General features: G+C 35.2%; 1 protein-coding gene across 4 annotated transcripts in view; it reads left to right on the top strand.

The window, feature by feature from the left end:
- The window catches only part of STXBP5 (syntaxin binding protein 5), a 100,561-nt gene that overhangs the window by 55,457 nt on the left and 26,141 nt on the right, over positions 1 to 18,963 (top strand). For all 4 annotated transcript variants that reach the window (XM_083371660.1, XM_083371661.1, XM_083371662.1 and 1 more), the window contains exons 10-18: positions 1,339 to 1,493; positions 2,467 to 2,539; positions 3,627 to 3,774; positions 3,866 to 3,933; positions 4,601 to 4,641; positions 5,304 to 5,524; positions 9,723 to 9,901; positions 12,291 to 12,416; positions 13,531 to 13,682. In XM_083371660.1, coding sequence (XP_083227786.1) covers positions 1,339 to 1,493; positions 2,467 to 2,539; positions 3,627 to 3,774; positions 3,866 to 3,933; positions 4,601 to 4,641; positions 5,304 to 5,524; positions 9,723 to 9,901; positions 12,291 to 12,416; positions 13,531 to 13,682 — 1,163 coding nt within the window. The remainder of the gene's footprint in view (positions 1 to 1,338; positions 1,494 to 2,466; positions 2,540 to 3,626; positions 3,775 to 3,865; positions 3,934 to 4,600; positions 4,642 to 5,303; positions 5,525 to 9,722; positions 9,902 to 12,290; positions 12,417 to 13,530; positions 13,683 to 18,963) is intronic.

Raw genomic sequence — 18,963 nt, forward strand, 5'->3', positions numbered from 1 at the left:
GGATATTTACTCTGTCTAAAGATGGAGTGTATGATCCAGATTTGCCTTGGATAGAGCGCCTTTAATGGAAGAAAGAAAGAAAACAACTTCTGTGGATTCCTTATTTTTTTCTGCATATTCCTGCAACTTCTCCCACATTGAGTGAAATGATCTTCCATCTCTCCAAATCTTGGAGGCCTCAGAGGAAAAGCAAAAGTTAGATCTCCCTTCCTGCATCTAAAATGTTCCCTGAGCTGAAGCCTTCCTATAAATGGACTTTTTTTTTGCTGTGTCCGAATCCAGCCTACATTTTGCAAACTAAGATGTGTCAAATATTTAAAAATATTTAATAAGCATTCAAAATACAGAAATAATTGTATGTATTCATGAGTTCTTCAGTTTTATGTAGTTAAAAAAATCCTCCAAATTTATATACTTAAAACATATACACACATCCATAAATATATCGCCATCAAAATTGTTACATATCTGGAAAGTTTAAATCCCCAAATGTGATATTCCCAAATTTATTGATGCATGGGAGTTACAGAAAAAGAGCAAGTTCCATTTCATGTATGGAAATATATTAATGGGATAGTGGATAGAACCAATCATTTTAATAAGTTTAGTACATTTTAGATGGAGTCCCTCTTTGATAAAGGACTGGTTCTGCTCAATCCTTGACTAAGATATGAAGCCCAGGGAAGCCCACTCCCTACAGTTTGAGTTTGGTGGAATGTGCTGTGTTTGGGCACTAGGTTTTCCTTTTGTTTTTTATTATTATTATTGCTTTTACTGTTTTATTATTGCTTGTGAGTCATCCAGGGTTACATTACATAAGATATGTTTAAGGCAGCTGTACAAAACTTTAAGAGCCTAATGCTGGGAAAGGTTGAGGGCAAGAGAAGAAGGGGACGACAGAGAATGAGGTGGCTGGATGAAGTCACTGAAGCAGTAGGTGTGAGCTTAAATGGACTCCAGAAGGACAGGAAGGCCTGGAGGAACGTTGCAATGGGTCGGACACGACTTTGCAACTAACAACAACAATAACAACAAAACCTTAAACGAATACAAAAATACATACCACATTCTTCAACTGCTCAAATTATAGCTTGAAAGAGATTTCTTTAAAAAAAGTATCCATTAATTGTTCATAAATCAGTGCACTTCAGTTTTTTTCAGTTTTTTGTTTTTGTTTTAATATGGTCCAGTCCAGTCCATATGGCAAGCCTATATTGTATAACAAGCAGGCATAGCACATAGAGTTCTTAATATATTATTCCACTAAATCCAACAGTGTTCCATGTTTTTTAATGTTATCTTTCATTGGCTTAACTATTTATTTGTCTTGATTTTCAGAGAGCCTTTTATCATCTTGTCAGGTGGCTTATCATATGACACTGTTGGAAGAAGACCCTGTTTAACTGTTATGCATGGAAAGAGTACTGCTGTTCTAGAAATGGATTATTCAATAGTAGATTTTCTAACCCTGTGTGAAACTCCATACCCCAGTGGTGGGTTCTTTATTTTTCTTTTCTCTGTTCTATAATTCCAGAATTCCTTCATTACATTCTTTATTAACAACATTCTCCACTCAACATCCCACAGAAATGATGGAACTAAACTTCAGAATATTCCAATCATGTTAGCTTGCAATTCTGAAAGTTCCAACATTTCTGAAAACAACTAGATTATGTAAAATAGCATTTCCAGTTCAGATTTATTTTTATTTATTTATTAAATTTGTTTGCCACCCATTTCACTGCAAGGTGATTTTTTAAAAATATAGTAAATGAATAGATTAAAAAAGTAAAATAATGTTTTCAGTGCATGACAAAATAGTGACTGGAAGTATTCGTATGAATAATATGATACATAGATTTAATTTGATAATTTCTGTTGTTAGAACAGTGAGACAGTTAAAGTCATGTAATATCAGGTGTTTTTAATTAGATTAACATCTTATAAAGAGATTTTTGGAAAAGGACAATGGGTTAATTGATACAGAGTTAAGATTAAACATTGTAAGCATCTGGGTAATAATGCACATTCACTATCATTTTTAATTTCTTTCCGTTTCTGATAATACCATACATAAATGTTTTTGCAATCATCTATGAAAATCATACCATTTTCCAGACATTTAGGATTGTGATTCTGATTATTTCTACTTAATATGACAATGCTGTTTTGGAATAATGGGAGGTCTTGTTCAATTTATTTGAAAACTGCTGAATAGATATTAGGTGTAAGATCTCTTGGATCTGTCCTAGATTAAGTGATAAAAATTCATGAGTAAGTAAAATACTAAAATACTATTCTGATATTTTCTGACATTTATTCACAATATTCAAATTGAAATGATCTCTGTGTTAATGCTTTATTGGTATCTTATTACAGTCTTTGTGTGAAATCAACAGTGGCTAAATATTTACCAAATGTGAATTATTAATTGGTCTTCTTTGAATATTTGTATCTCTTCTTTAGATTTCCAAGAGCCATACGCTGTGGTTGTTCTCCTAGAAAAAGATTTAGTGGTTATTGACCTTGCACAAAATGGGTAAGATAAATATATAATATGGAGATACCTATTTCTTGCTTATTTCCTTACTCGTGTTTAACAATATACTGTTTCTATAGTGGTTAATTTTTTATGAACTAGGTTTATTGGACTCCTTGAAGAAAAAGATTTTAATGAAGTTTTGGCATTAAATTTAGTGAACTCATTTCTATAGTAACTACATGACATGCTATAAACATTTTAATTTTATCTAAATATACTTGGTTGAAAGTAAACATGAATGCTGATGGGTATCAGCATTTGTAATCGCAAAGAAAATTGTAATTAAAACTTTCCTGTGTGATATGGATTATTATTATTATTATTATTATTATTATTATTATTATTATTATTATTATTATTATTATTTAATTAATTAATTTTTTATATTTAATAAATAATAATAATAATAGGATGAAGAATATCCTAAAGAGGGACATTTTAATGCATCCAGTTTTTTAATACTTTTTTCTTCTTGTTTTTCCAGAGATTTGGGTTAAACAAATTCAAATTTTATTGTTCACTTTCTGAACTTAAAATTTTTATTTATTTACACACATGGAAACCAACTCATATTTTAAGTACCACCACAGAGTTTAAGACCAGTTTTGACGATCTTTCTCTTTTTTGAGCCTTCTTAGAAGTCTCTAAGCTTACATTTTTAATGTATTTCATTAACTGAAATCTTCCAAAATAAAACCTTATGTGTTTCTCTGATACACTTTTAATAGATCTCTTGTACTCCATTTTTCATACACATATTTTCTTACAAATTGATACACAAATCCTTGACACAAGATGCAATATACATGCCTACACATACAACCAGTAAATGAACACATGTACATGTGAATCAAACAACTATAAATCAATATATAATACTAGTAATGGTAAGTGATTATGCTTCAAAGATGTTACTGTGCCAAAAAGCCATATGTTTATGTTTTTCAAGTGCTATATTTGTTCTCATAATAGTATTCATTTCTTTTTCTCATTTAATATTTTTATCACTGAAAAATAGTTTGAATAGTATCAAATTTAATATGTAAAACATAACAATGCTTGTCTTTTTAACACCTCATTAAAGGTATCCTATATTTGAGAATCCATATCCCTTGAATATACATGAATCTCCAGTCACTTGTTGTGAATATTTTGCTGATTGCCCTGTAGACCTTATTCCAGCACTGTATTCAGTGGGTGCACGACAAAAGCGTCAAGGCTATAGTAAAAAGGTAAAAAAAGTGCTAATATCATATTCTGAAGTACTGTTCTTTATATATTGGTGGGCAATTGTTATTATGATTTAATTATTTTTTTTAATAGGAATGGCCTGTCAATGGTGGAAATTGGGGTTTGGTCACACAGAGTTATCCAGAGATTATTATTACTGGGTAAGTAATAAAATAGGAGGTACCAAACAGAACACTACTACGTGTTGAAAATCTTGTTTATAATGTATGTGTTATAGTTATGTCTTAGTAGATTCCATTGTTCATTCTAGTGTATTCAAAAAAATAGAGTTGAGAACAATACAGATAGGATTGACTTCTTGTGCAATTTGTGCAATTTAAAAACAATCTTGTTTGAATTGATTAGAGCTTATTCTCTAGTAAGTGTTGAGATTGTAGCCTTGGTTTGCCCTATTCTACAGAACAAAAAGGCTCCAAACTCTTAAATGATTAATGAGACCAAGGACAACTAATCCTTCTAGATTCTAAAATGGTATAAAAAGAAGGGATTCTTTTTGCATATTAGTTAAATCTCAACATTCAACAACTATACTCCATAGGGGTTAAAAAAATTCTCCCCACTTAAGTTGGAAGGAAAGAAAAAGCAAGTCTAATTTCTCTTCAGACTACAAAGATACTTGTAATATTGCATCTAAGACTCTAAGCACAATAATTTGCTTATTATGTTGTTGAGCTAATAACATGTCAATGCTAAGAAACCAATAACTATAAAGCTGTATAATTGTTATATAAATTTAGCATAACTAAGTAAATCTCACTACTCTTTAATTTCTAAACATACTTTTAAAAACATTTCATATTTTAATAGGCATGCAGATGGATCGGTCAAGTTTTGGGATGCCTCTGCAAGTGAGTGATTTACCACCTTCAATAAGGCTCTTACTCTCCCCCGAGTCCCCCCACACACAAAGCCATTTAACATATAAAAGCTGTTATAAGAACAGCATAATATGAATGGCATAGTACTGACATTACTTGTCTCTTTTTTCTTTATTTGTTTGAATGTTAAAATATTGCTCAGTCTTGCTTGGATCCAAATGAAATGAATATATTTTAAATTAGTGGTGACAAAATGGTCTATTTTGAATAGGACTTAAAACTCAACAATTTTTGATTATGCATTCTATCTTAGTGCCATATAATAATTAACAATTCTTTTAATATATAAAATTAAGTACTCATTTTGCTGAAAACCCTTTATTTTTGTTAAAAATTATGTTTGAGACTCAGACTAGAGATTATAAGGTGGAACATCTTTCTGTCACAATAAATGCAGCTCAGGCACAGCTCTTTCTGTGCATTGATATTTGATGTCAACCAAATTAATGAAACTTAAAACACCCTGCAATATAACCTCTATTTTAGAATTGCATTGTTTGAATAATATTCCTATTTTTTCTTTCAGAATTGCTTTCCTTGAATAATAGTCCTATTTCTAAATGGAGAAATAGTCTCCTCAAAATGATTTCATTTAAACATATAACCAAGTTTATTTCTTAATTTATTCCTAGTAACTTTGCAAGTACTATACAAATTAAAAACAGCTAAAGTATTTGAAAAATCTCGAAATAAAGAAGATAGGCCAAGCACTGACATAGTAGATGAAGATCCATATGCCATTCAGATCATCTCATGGTGTCCAGAAAGCAGGATGCTGTGCGTAGCAGGAGTTTCTGCACATGTCATTGTTTACAGATTCAGCAAACAAGAAATAACAACAGAAGTTATTCCGGTAATGGCATTCACTTAAATTTATTTCTACTTTAGTGGCATTCACTTAACATATCTGTTGTTATCGAGATCCCTGTGTTTCAATAGTGAAAATATAGTAAACAATGCCTAATTTGCATAATTTTTGTTTAATCAGTTCTTCAGATTGAAGTTTATTAAAGAGACAATTATGTTTTGTGGTTACTTCCCTGGGACCTGTTGAAACAAGTGGCCTTATTCATTACAAATACAAGTATAATTGAACCAAATTTGATAAATTTAACAAATCATATCTGTGAAATGTTTCTTCTTTTACCTTACAGCTCAGTCAGGAAATCATTAGGCCCCATCCATTTTTTCCTCTTGTGCTCTGGCATCTCTATGTACCTGTGGGACAGAAAGTTTAGTACAGCTAGACCTTGGTTAACAATCACTCATTCAGCGACTGTTCAAGGTTAGGATGGCGCTGAACAAATGGTTTTTATGATCTGTCTATAACGTTCTGGCTGCCCCAGCACTGCTGTGATCACATGATCATGATCCAGCCACTTGACAACCAGTTCACACCTATGATCCCACAGTCACATGAAGGTTGTTTGTGACCTTCTCTGCCAGTTTACTACAATCAGAGTCAATGGGAAAATCACTAGGGAAGGATACAAGTAGTTCGTATAAGTCGTTACCATTCCTGCTATGTTCCCACAGATCCTCCCCCTTCACTCTGCACAGATGACCAAACTCATTCCAGGATATAGCATCCATTTGACCACCCTCCTGCCCTCTTGAGCACTCACCCCACTTTCAGCATGCTTGTGCCAGGCTGTAGCAGTCATCTATGCACCCTTCCACACTCCGGAGCACTTACCCACCGCCCAGCTACACTTGTACTACAGCAGCCACTTCGCCCCCCCCCCCCCCCCCAGCTAGCTTGCTTGTGAGCCCTCTTGGACTTTCAGCTTCATGCCAGCTTCCCTATTGACTTTGCTTGCTGAAAGTCACAAGGAGGTCCTCAGTTAATGAATTGCAACCTTCGCTTAATGACGGCAACAGAGACTGCCAGGATTGCTGTCACTAGGCAACATGGTCGGATGATACCGCACTTTACCACAACATTGCTTAGCAATGCAAATTCTTGTCCTAATTATCATTAAAACTTCCTGTATCTGCTTTCAATTGAGAAATGTTACTAGTTTTGTCAGTTCATTTTCATCATGTCCAAGAAAATGGTTTATTCTATTATTGAATGTTTGAACAGGTTTATGGACTTGATGGAAACTAGGATCTCAGTATGGAGAAGATACAGTATAAAAATCTGATTGGCTGTCATTTATTCTAGATGGAAATGCTTATGGAGTCTCTTTGGTGGTGAATGACAAGAGTAGACAGTGAGTCTTTAACCGGAGTAGGATGCTGAGCTAGTTCTGGCTGTCTAGCAGTAATATTTGATCACTGCCTCAGGCTTGGGAACATGATATAGAAGTTCCAGTGATATGGAGTGCTGAAATTAGCTTACCGGTAATTGACAAGGATGAGCCAAAATCACCTCTGTTATTTCAGAGTCATCTGTTCTGCCTTGTAAGCTTTTAGTAGCAGTTCAAAGTACTGGTGTTAATGTTTAATGACATCACCTAGAAGCATTTGCCCTGTATGTAGCTCTCTAGTACTCAGATTTGAAAGCAGCATTCTTTTTAAAAAATACATTTTATTGATTTTTTATACTTGATTTCCCCTCAATATTCACACCATTGTTATCAGTCATAATTTTCTGAAAATTGATTATCTTTAAATATCCAAACTTTTCATTTACTTATACCATCCCAATATTTCCATATTTTTTATATTATAAAGATACTATACTACTTATGTATCTTATTACATCCACATATAACATATTTTCTGTTTGGCTTATGTTTCAATTATATTTGTAAAAGTCATTTTGTTAAGTAATTATATGTCTTGTTTTCAAAATTCTTATTTAAGCTTAGTTTTCTCTCAGTATTCAAATCATTCTTCTTGGTCATACATCTCTCAGAGTTAATTACCTTTAAATGTCCTAACTTTTCATTCACATACATCATCCCAATATTTTTACATTTCATATACTATAAAAAATACTATACTACTTATGTCTTTTATCCCTCTTACTATAGCTCCTTTATATCCAGAATTTATCTATTCTTTTAACCATATTCAAGCAAGTGTTTAATCATGTAGTACTCCATCTGATAAGTCGAATCAGGTCTCTTGAATCTAACTCTAGCCTTCTTCTTTTACCAAGTAGCTTTCCAAGTTAGTAAATTCCGCTTGCCAGGGGATTCCTGTATTTTTGTAAATATTATTGGGAGTGTGAAAGACGGGTTGTATATGATGTACACTTTTTGTCTCACAGACACTAACAATTTTCCTGGTAGCCCTATAATCCATTTTATTAAATCTTTTTTTCTTATCCTCAAGGTTTTTTTTTAAGTCCTGACAGATATGATATCTTTTCCATTTTCATTGTGGCAAAATTTTGTAGATTTTTTTCTGTTTGTTTTAACTTGTAGTTCTCTTGATTAGTAGCTTTCCTATTTAAGTCACTTTCTTTTAGTTTGTGTTCTGTTATCTGGTTTGTTTGTTCATTCTTTATCGTTTTCTGAGAGTTTTTCATTTGTGATTTTAAATTGAAGGTGTGCTCATATATGTCATCAAAGTGATTTTTAATCTCATAGTGGTTTGAAACCATTGTTATTTGAATCTGTTGTAGCATTGCATACATTTCCTCTTGGAAAGTATTGGTCTCATCTTGGAGTATTGCTCCTGCAGATCTCTGCTGTTCAAGGCTAGGTCCTTCAGAAGGGAATATTAGGAGTGGTTTTCTTTCACTTTTAGCGAGGTATGCAATATCCATTTTGTCTCCTCCCTCCAGGTAGTCTTCCACCGGTACCATAGTGTGTTTAGCCTTATCTAACCAGCCAATCTTAAAATCCAAACAATCAAATCTTGTATAGTTCTTATCTTTATATATGGTTTTTGTAATCCAATGCATTTCCAATTATCAAAGCATCAATGAAAGCAGTGTTTTATAACAATTCTTCTGTTCAGAGGTCTTTGAATTATCAACCAGTCAGAATTGCAGCTAAATGTTTCACCACCTTAAAGCCTTCCACTAAATTCTCCCCTAGAAGATTAGCCAAGAGTCAAAGTTTTTCTTTCTCTGAAAACAATTTTTGAGCTTGGACAACAGTTAAAGGATTTTTTTTGCAGATACTTCTTAAGCTTATGGGTGGCCCAGTATGTTTTCTTTCTTTGTTCCCAGCAGTTTTCTGTTTAGCTGAGGGTTAATAAAGTTCAAGGGAACAGATTATTTTTTATTTCTGGGCATCTTGCCAATTTCTGAGTCAATGTTATACTATTCTATGCTCTAGTTCTCCACTAGATGTCAGTAGTTATTCATTTTCCAACTTTTTCAATCAAAGAATTATTTTTATTTTTATTTCATCAGGACTCTTTAGGATATAAAATCTTGAAAGAGTTTTCTTAATTTTCAGATTTATCCAGACTATACTAATATTAATTTCATTTCAGTATATTTCTTTCCTCCTTGGAAGTAATTTGCCGTTTCTGTATATGGAGGGGTGGAATGTGATCCCCTCCCTTCACTTTCAGAGGATTTCTTACTTTGGGGATGTTTTCTAAGGAAATCAGTTACAAAATAGAAGAGAGAAGATCGATACTCTCGCCCAGTTCCAAACACTCTGTTCACTGTTGTTCTGGTATGTGCTCTTGGACTTCGGCTGCTAGCAGCTTGGGCTAGACACTGGTGTGCAGCTAGCCTTTCTCCTGTCAGGTTAAAGGGCTTCCCCCAGATTGAATGGATTGACTGCCATCATTCCATCATCATTGGAATGTTCCTCTTTGTCGTGTCTCCGGGGCGACATCAGACCCATTTAGGGTCGCCTGGCAGGCTGAAACCAGTTGTGGGGTGCGGAGCCTCGCAGTCCTTCAGCCGTGTCACTGTGAGGCAGAACTGAAAATCCTGAAAGTAGCATTCTTTAATGTCTGTCTTAATGGAAGTTAGAACCATGGTGATATCTTCATAAAATATCAGATTTGTTTTTATAATAGTTTGATGGATGCATTTCAGCTTCAGGATATTGCCAAAATCAGTTATTTGCTTTTAAGAGAATGCATCACTAATTTTAAATTCTTCTTATATGCTGTTTCATTCTCATTTGCAGATGCTTGAAATACGGCTATTGTATGAAATAAATTATATAGAATCTCCTGATCCTGAGCAAATGCCACCATTGCCTACTCCAGGCACAGGTTCCAATCCTCAATCCATCATCCCCCAGTCTCATCCCTCCACTAGCAGTAGCTCATCTGATGGACTTCGTGATAATGTCCCATGTTTAAAGTAAGTATGATAGTGTATTTGAAATAATGGGCATTGTTTATCTGAGCGCTTAAACTGATGGAAATACTTCATACTTCAGTGTATTTTGTCACATATTGTTTCATATATGCCTTGGACTGATGTTTTATCATCTGGAACTGGAAGGGCTTCAATACCCAATTATTATGGTTAGATCATGTCTTTACTTAGTTAAAATTAAGAGTCACCATGACCTTATAGGATGGCAAGACTATTTGAATGATTCACCCCAGGCACCTAATGGATTCTTTTGATTTCTGAGAAAAGGGTCTATAGGAACCTGGATGCTGTGATCAATTTACACAATACTTTGTTCACAAAATTACTTAGACTCACGTAGTCTTGCATCTCCAAAGGCAGTGTTTGTGGTAATAACTGGGATATTATTTTGCCATGCTTGCTCAGGAATTCTGGGAGTTGAAGTCCATGAGTCATAAAAGACCCACGGTTCCCTACCCCTGGTCTAGAGACTATCCATTTTTACATGTAGGTTGGACCTCTGCCCATCCTGGCTATTGTAAGGGGTGGTTAAAGGAGCATCCATGTGGATCCATGAGCCTGTTAGTACCCCCTTACATTTGGGCCAGGTCCTAGCTGCCTGACGAGAATGACTGTCAGACATTCTCCATCCCCTAGTCTTGGATAAATATTGTCTGACTTCCAATATTCATGTTCTGAGGAATGTCACTGAGACTGACTTTCTTTGTTCTAGGCTCAGGCTTGCATACAGTGATGAGATGGCATTCAATTCCTTTTGCTGTTTTAGACCTCTTGGCAGTTTTCAATATTATTGATCATAGTATCAATAGCGACCGTGACCCTCCCTTCTTTTGTTTATTTGTACAACTTAAGGCAGTATACACAATACTCTCTCCTATTTTTCACTTACAAAGTAGAGGATTGACACCTTTGTTTCTTAGTGGTTCTGTTCCTTCTTCTGTGGACAGTCTCAGTCTTTTGTAATGGAGAAGAGGTCAGTTCAGTGGATCCTTACTTATGGAATACCCTTGCAGTATTTTAAATTGCTGGGAGAAGTAATCCAGCAGTTCAGGGTATAAGGTATGCTGATGATACCCAACTATACATCGTTCCCCCATATTGTCAGGGAGAAGTTACTGATGTTCTTTTCCAATGATTGGAGGCTGTGAAGATCTTGATGGAAGAGAACAAGTTCAAATTGGATTCAAGCAAGACAGGATTGCTGTTTGTACATCACAATTCTCCTTTGGTGCTAGTTTTATCCCTGAATAGGCAGGTATTACCACTCCAGGAACAGGTTTCTGAAATGAGGGTTATTCTAGACGTGCAGATTCTGCCTGTGTAAGCCAAGGTGGACAGCCTTTGCCCAACATTTGATAGAGTGTCAATTGTCCTTTCCTGGTTCTGGTAGGACCCTAGCAAAAATATCTCAATTTCTTATCACCACCCACATAGATGATTGCACTTCACTTTACATAGGTCTGCTTTTAAGGACTACCTGAAAACCATAGTTGCTCCAGAATGCACCAGCCCACATCCATAATATTGTAATGATTTGTGGGAGGTAGGGGAAGAGTTGCAGTCAGGGCAATGGTCGGATAACTCACAGTAGGAATGTGGGTGTGGGAAATGTCTGTGGACCCTTAGTAATTTCTCAGACTATAATGGGGATTGGTAGAAATTTCAGTCTTGCAAGATCCTATTAATGTAACCTTGCAACCTTTTATTGTAATGTAAACTTACAATAAAATACAGCTGCTTCTTGCCATGGACTACCTCATAAGACTGACAGCTATCTCCCAACACTGATAGCATATTACATTTGTATTGCAAATCATGATGGTCATGTAGGGAGGGTCTCCATGTTGTTCTTCATTTCCTGGATGTCAGGACAATTAAAGTTGGAAAGGGCTGTTTCCCCATAGTGAAAATGCTGACATCAGGCTGACACCCTACATGGGAGCTTTCGGGGAATTACTAAAAATAGAATTCTTGTGAACGGTCTTTTGAAACATCTTTAGTAAGAACAGCTCTTCTTGTTTCTGTTTCTGTTGTATTTTGTTTTTGCAATTTGCTTTGTATGTTATTTTAATTCTTTGGATCTTTTATTGTAACATCTGAGAGTGTAAGATTGTAATGGGGTAAAAACTGAATAAATACAAAAATAAATAAAAGTTCAACAAGAGAGTTTTTATGAACGTTTTCTAAATGTTTGCTTGTGGATGTTTAAAAAATCTTCAAATCAATGAGCTATTCCTCAGTAAACATTTACAGCTGCTCTAGCTTGCAGAAATATGTAAAACCAATAATGAAATACTGTAGATATCTTTTGGGGGGGAAATTAAGACTTTCCCAAGGCTAACTATTAATGCACTTTTCATTTATGTTGCAGAGTTAAAAATTCTCCCCTTAAACAGTCTCCAGGATACCAGACCGAGCTAGTTATCCAGTTAGTATGGGTGAGTGGTGAACCTCCTCAGCAAATAACAAGTCTTGCAATCAACTCTGCATATGGATTGTAAGTAAACTGGTTTTACATTTTATCTCACCCAAATACTACATTAGAAAATGAACTCAATATTTTATGTCACTCTAATACTAAACGAACTCAGTAATTTGTCACCAAATACTTTAAGGTCATGTACAGCTGTATTAATCTATTGGTATATATTACAATAGTACCGTAGTCTTAGTCTAGAGACCCCTTAATTACAATAACAACCTATTGTTGTTATTAGTCATGGGATGAAGGGGAAAGTGTAACTGTAGTGTGAAGGGAAAGACAAAGACACAAGGAACAAAACTGAATGGTAATAAGACGAGGGGAACATGTACAGTACAGGGAAAAAAGGAAGGGCTTTTTTAAGTACTAGAGAAAAGGTTAAAAATCACTAGATAAGCAATCCTCCTAGCTACTGGCTAATCTTCAAAGACATCCTTACATTTCAGCAGAAATGCCTACAGTTATTTGCATCTCTGTCCATTCCTATCTGTTCAACATTCTCCTTTTTTAATTAGAGAATGTAAGAAGCCCCTCAATTCACAAATAATTTGGGGTAAAGTGTCATTCTTTTGGTTATTATGAATAGTATTATATTTATTCATATTGTCCAACTTGATTGGTGCTGCATCTGTTCATTTATATGGATGATTAATTTTGGGAAACTGTCTACATTTCTAGAAAATATTGATCATCAAAATACTCCCATGGTGTGTGTGTGTGTGTGTGTGTGTATACACACACACACACATACACACATATACACACGCACACCTACAGACATATACTGTATATATCGTATATATTGGTTTGATATGTTGCTATGTTTTAGTCAAAAAGTAGAGTGTCTGAAAAACTGATTATGATGAAACTATATTTTGGAGCTCTAGCTAAAGGGAAGTGTTTGCAAAAGTTAAAACCTGTGATGAGAGAGTAAGAGAAACAGAATGTAATAAGTACAGGCAACCTTGGGGGGAAGGCTGATATTCAGATACCTAACATAAATCCATGTTACTATTATTAAAGTAATTTGTCAGTTACTTTGTTAGTCTAAATGTGCATATTGGAAAATTAAGAGATCAGTAGAAAACATTCATCTGAATCATGTTTTTTTTCAATAACTCTTTTCCAGAGTAGTTTTTGGTAATTGTAATGGTATTGCAATGGTTGATTACATTCAAAAGACCATGCTTTTAAACCTTGGCACTATTGAATTGTATGGCTCTAATGATCCTTATCGGAGGGAACCTCGATCTCCACGTAAAAGTAGACAACCATCTGGAGGTAAGGGGCTGATCAAAATGTATACTTTGCTTTTTAGAAATGTGGATTACTAGCCTTTTCTTTGAAAATGACAAATGAAAGCTAGATAGTAGCTACATAGATAGTAAGATTTTCTTGTAGAAAACCTCTCTTTTGGTTGTCATGGACAGATTTACTCTACTAAGTTGTTCAGATACTACAGTAACACCTTTTTCAATTAAACAGTATCAAATTATCATATTCTGCTCATTTTCAAATTCTCCCTCATGGATTTCTATATGCTAATTTCTGAACTAACTACTTCAATCATAACCTCCAATGCTTCTCCCATCTTTCATTTTTATTCTTTTTTAATTACATACTTATAACATATTAAATTTGATTGGCTTAAAAAAATCAACAGTTTCTCTGTCATTAGTGAGAACTGTGTCTGAACAGACAATTCTGGGAGTGCTGAACACTACTCACTAGGACTGGGCGGTTATTGGTATCTTCTTAAAGTAGCTCTCTTTACAGCTGTGTTTGTTAAATCTAAGATAGGTATGCTACAATTAACAGAAATCAGCATTGGTTTGCCACAAATAAATCATGTGAGTCTAACTTCATTTCCTTCTTTGATAGAGTTGCTAACTTTGAGGACATAATGTACAGTCTTAGTGTGGTTAGACCTTGGCAAGCTTTCAACAGAGTACCACATGATATTTCTTTTATAAAAAAGTAAAATATGAGTTAAATGTTAGCTGGGCCCACAATTGATTGAATGGCTTCTCAAAATACTAGTCATTAACAGTTCCCTTTCTGCTTAGAGGGTAGTATCAAGTAAAGTGTCAGCACTGTCCTAGTCTCTGTGCTTTTCAACCGTTGTCTTAATGACTTGGATGATATTGTTTAGAGAATTTAACTAAAGTTATCAGGTTTATAGATAATAACAAACTGGGAGTAGTTGAAAGTAGTTTAGATGAAAGAAGACTCAAAAAGAAGACTCAAAAATCTAGACCACACATGTCAAACACAAGGCCCGGGGGCCGGATCTGGTCCACGAAGTGGTTTCATGCGGCCTGCGAAGCCATCCTGGAAACAGTGAGGGAACGGCCCCCACAGCCTTGGCCCTGGCCCAGAGACCCTCCTTCTGCCAGAGACCCCCAGATCTGTCCCACTCCTGCCCAGGCCCCCATAGGCACCCTTGATGCGAATGATGGAGAGCTGGCCATGCCCACCCAGTAGGCCATACGCACTTTAGCCATGCCCACCCAGTAGGCCACACCCACCCTGGCCATACCCACCCGGCCCCCTGAGGGCAACCGCAATGCTGATGCGGCCCTCAATGAAATTGAGTTTGACACCCCTGATCTAGACAATCTTGAGCACTAGGCCGAATGAAATTAATTGAATGGAATGGAATAAATAAAATGGAATTTAGTGGGCAGGAAAATTAAAGTTCTAAATTTGGATAGGAAAAATGTATAGAATGATGAAGATTTTACTTGGCAGTAATAGTTTAAAAAGGATCTGACTGTTCTTGTTGATTACAAGTTAAATTCAACCAGCCATGGGGCATTGCTGCTAAAAGGGCAAATGCTATTTTAGGATGCATGAACAAAATAGAGGAGTCCAGATCCTGGGAAGTAATTATTAACTCTAAGCTTGCCCTGGTCAGATCCCATTTGGAATACCGTGTCTAGTTAATGGCCATCACAGTTTAAAAAGGATGACAAATGACAGCAAATTCAGAAAAGGTGAAGTATCTGGAAATCACGCTTTAAAGTCAAGCCAGTAGAAAAGATGACTGAGAGAAGATATGTTAGCAACTTTCAAATATCACATATAAATTGGAATGGACAGAACCAGAATTGATGTTTTTTCAACATTTTTATAGTAGCTGTATATTGTGATCAACTGAAGTAATTGAATAAAAGTGTATTGTAACTTTCTTCTAGACAAATAATAGCAATAATTTCTGTATTCATTTTTAAAAAAATTTTTTAGCAGATTCTATTTCTATTATATCTTATTCAAATCAAGTTCTGCAGTAGATTTTCCTGGCTTCCAATGCAAAATTTTGGTGTCTTGTCTTTTCTTTTTATTGCTTCACTAAGGCATGCTGGCTGTTGTTTCTTGCATGTGTGGCCATTCTAGCTTATATTCAGACTCTGTGAAAAACCTTCTCACCTCTAACATATGTAAGTTATCTAATGACAATGTAGTATATTTAGGTTCAGCTTAGTTATTCATGTTTCCTGAGATTTATGTTAGCACTTTTCCAACTGTTGTATGAACAGAAAAATTGATTTTTGTATTTACAAAGGTGCACATATTGTTACGTTTTAGTGCAAGATACAGAATACATGTGGTTCCTTCGTATCCGGTGCCTCTCTTTGTGCCACTTACGTTGTAATATGTTTGGTTTATAGCCAACGGTTGCCAAACCTCACCAGCACTATTCAGTTATTACAGGTACCTTCTAGTGTAGACTTCAGAAAGAGGCTATGAGAAAGTGTCCTATCTGGTCTCTTTGCAAGCCTGTAAATAAGGTTCATTTTCCAGATTCAGTATTTCACAAATTTTCCTGCCAAGTTTTATTTTTTTTATTTTATTTTAATTCCATTTATATCCCGCCCTTCTCCGAAGACTCAGGGCGGCTTACAAGCTTAGCAGTAGCCTTCATTCTATGTATATGCCTGCTTATTAGGGCTTTCACACACACCCCCAAGCGGCATTATTACAAAGTCAGCTTATTGCCCCCAACAATCTGGGTCCTCATTTTACCTACCTCGGAAGGATGGAAGGCTGAGTCAACCTTGAGCCTGGTGGGATGCGAACCTGCACTAATTGCAGGCAGCTGGTGTTACTTAAGGAGGCATTAGCCCACTGCTCCAGCAAGTTACATAGTTCATTCCTGTCTCCTTGTACCAGATGAAACTTAACTGTCAGATGAAAAGGGAAAAAATTAATTGGCATTTGCTGTTGCTTTCAGTAATGCTTTTTTTTTCCATAGCAAGGTCACTACAGGTAGTCCTCAATTACAACAGTTCATTTAGTGACCATTCAAAGTTACAGTGGCACTGAAAAAAATAACTTACGACTGTTTTTCACACCTACGACCTTTGCACCATCCCCATGGTCATGTGATCAACATTCAGTTGCTTGGCACCTGACTCATATTTATGACAGTGGCAGTGTCCCAGGAACATGCCATCCTCTTTTGCTACCTTCTGACAAGCAAATTCAATGGGGAGGCCAGATTCACTTAACAATCATGTTATTAACTTAACAAGTACAGTGTTTCATTCAACAACTGTGGCAAGAAAAGTTGTAAAATCAGCCAAAACACACTTAACTGTTTTGCTTAGCAACAGAAATGTTGGGCTCAATTGTGATCGTAAGTCGAGGACTACTTGTATATTGTCATTAATTGAACAATGTTATGTTTTCACAAATATACACGCAAATAATGCTGCAGCTTTAAGCTAAATCCAAAATAACCTCTTCCTACTGGATACCTGTGAGTGAGGGATGGAAAACCTGTAAAATCTACCATTTGGTGATTATAGTTTTTCACCCTGCCATAATAGACTTCAGAGTGTTTCTTCACAAGCCAGTATTTCTACCACACATCTAGGTCACATGGCTGTTTTCTTTCATGTTGGACTCAACATTTTCCATCCCTCACTCACAGGGATCCAGTCGAAAGTGGTTATTTTGGATTTAGCTTAAAGCTGCAGCATTATTTGCATGTATTCTCTCAGATTGGCATGATAATGCTGGTCAACATACACCCTGCCAAGGGTTTGGATTCTTCTCTTAAGCGTTATTAAATTTTTATCTTCTCTTCCCACTCTCTTTGGCGAAATAAAGACATGTCAGTAAAGTAAGAACCCAGATTTCTCTGAAACCATCAAGAATTCACTGAAAGTTGCTTTTGCTCAAGGATGATTATTCTTCAAAGTTTTCTGATTTGGCCAACAGCTTATCAAGGCTTTCTTCGTGAGGGAGGAGCAATTGCATGTATTTGGCATAGTAACTTTGAATTTGTCAAATATTTTATATTTTTCACAATAATTACAACAAGATGTATACTGAAATCCCTTTTAAGTAAGATACCTCTCTACCACTATGACTTCAAATGAAATAGGACACATACATGCATTTTACCCATCATATTGACCTAGTACCAGTGCACAATATTCTACTGCAGAAACTGGAAACAGAAGTAGATATACAAAGTATGGAAGAAATTACCTCACGGTGTTTTTGTTTTCTTAACTCTAGTTGCAATATACAATATAGAGTAAAAATACAATACGAGTTATTATCTATAGCTACAGTGTATATAGTTTCCAGAAAAGTGGAATTATTTACCCCCAAATTTTTTACCTGAATTTAAAAAAGTGATAAAAATATTGGAAAGCAGATTCTGCAGGTGGTAAAAATCCCTCCCATTGGTAGTAATTGCAACGTTATAAAATGAGTGCAATATGTTAGTTGCATCAAAAGAAAAGAAAAAAATCCTTTCACTAAAAATGCTGTGATAAAGGTAGTAAACTTTCACTCAGTTCAAGCATAGTAACTTCATCCAAGTTGTTTTTGTAGAAGTATGTCATAAAACTGAACTAGATATTACATTACTGATAACTAGTAATGGATATCAGTGGATATATTGGGAGAAGAATGTAACTTGTTTTATAATTATAACTTGCTTTGTAATTGTTTTTAAATACTTTCAGTTGTTCCATACAGCCCTTTAAAAAGTGACTAAAGCACTGTTCATTATTTATCTTGTGCTGACATGTCTAAATTATAAAGTTATGTATCTCAACCATTAAACGGCTTCTGTTTATGTAACAATATTTTTTATCTCCCAATTAGTTCTTGAATATTCCTATCAATCAGATGTTTTTTCCTCAGGAATTGTTGAATCTATTATTTTGTCAGCAGCTTCATGCAAAATCAAACAGATATGCCTCTCTGAAAAGGGGTGGTAGTGAAGGGATTCAGTGAAGAATTGCTGCCTTTCTTTATATTCTGGCTTTCTCCTCCCCATTTTATTACCAGTAAGAGACACAAGGCTAAAAGACATAAGGGCTTGTGAAAATTACCAGTTAATGGGAAAACACAATTGAAATAGTCAATGGGAATGTACTATAAAGAAAAAGAGCATTTGCCTCCCAATGTAAATATTGCTTCCAATATCTATTCTGACTTTCTGCAGGAATTTGAAGCAAATTACCTGGAGGTTCTCCTGTAATTTGTCTCCACAGCAACAACAGAGTAATACAGTTGGTTGAGCTGGGTTTCAACTGGA

The sequence above is a fragment of the Vipera ursinii genome, assembly GCF_947247035.1.
Source record: "Vipera ursinii genome assembly, chromosome: 1".
Lineage (NCBI taxonomy): Eukaryota > Metazoa > Chordata > Lepidosauria > Squamata > Viperidae > Vipera > Vipera ursinii.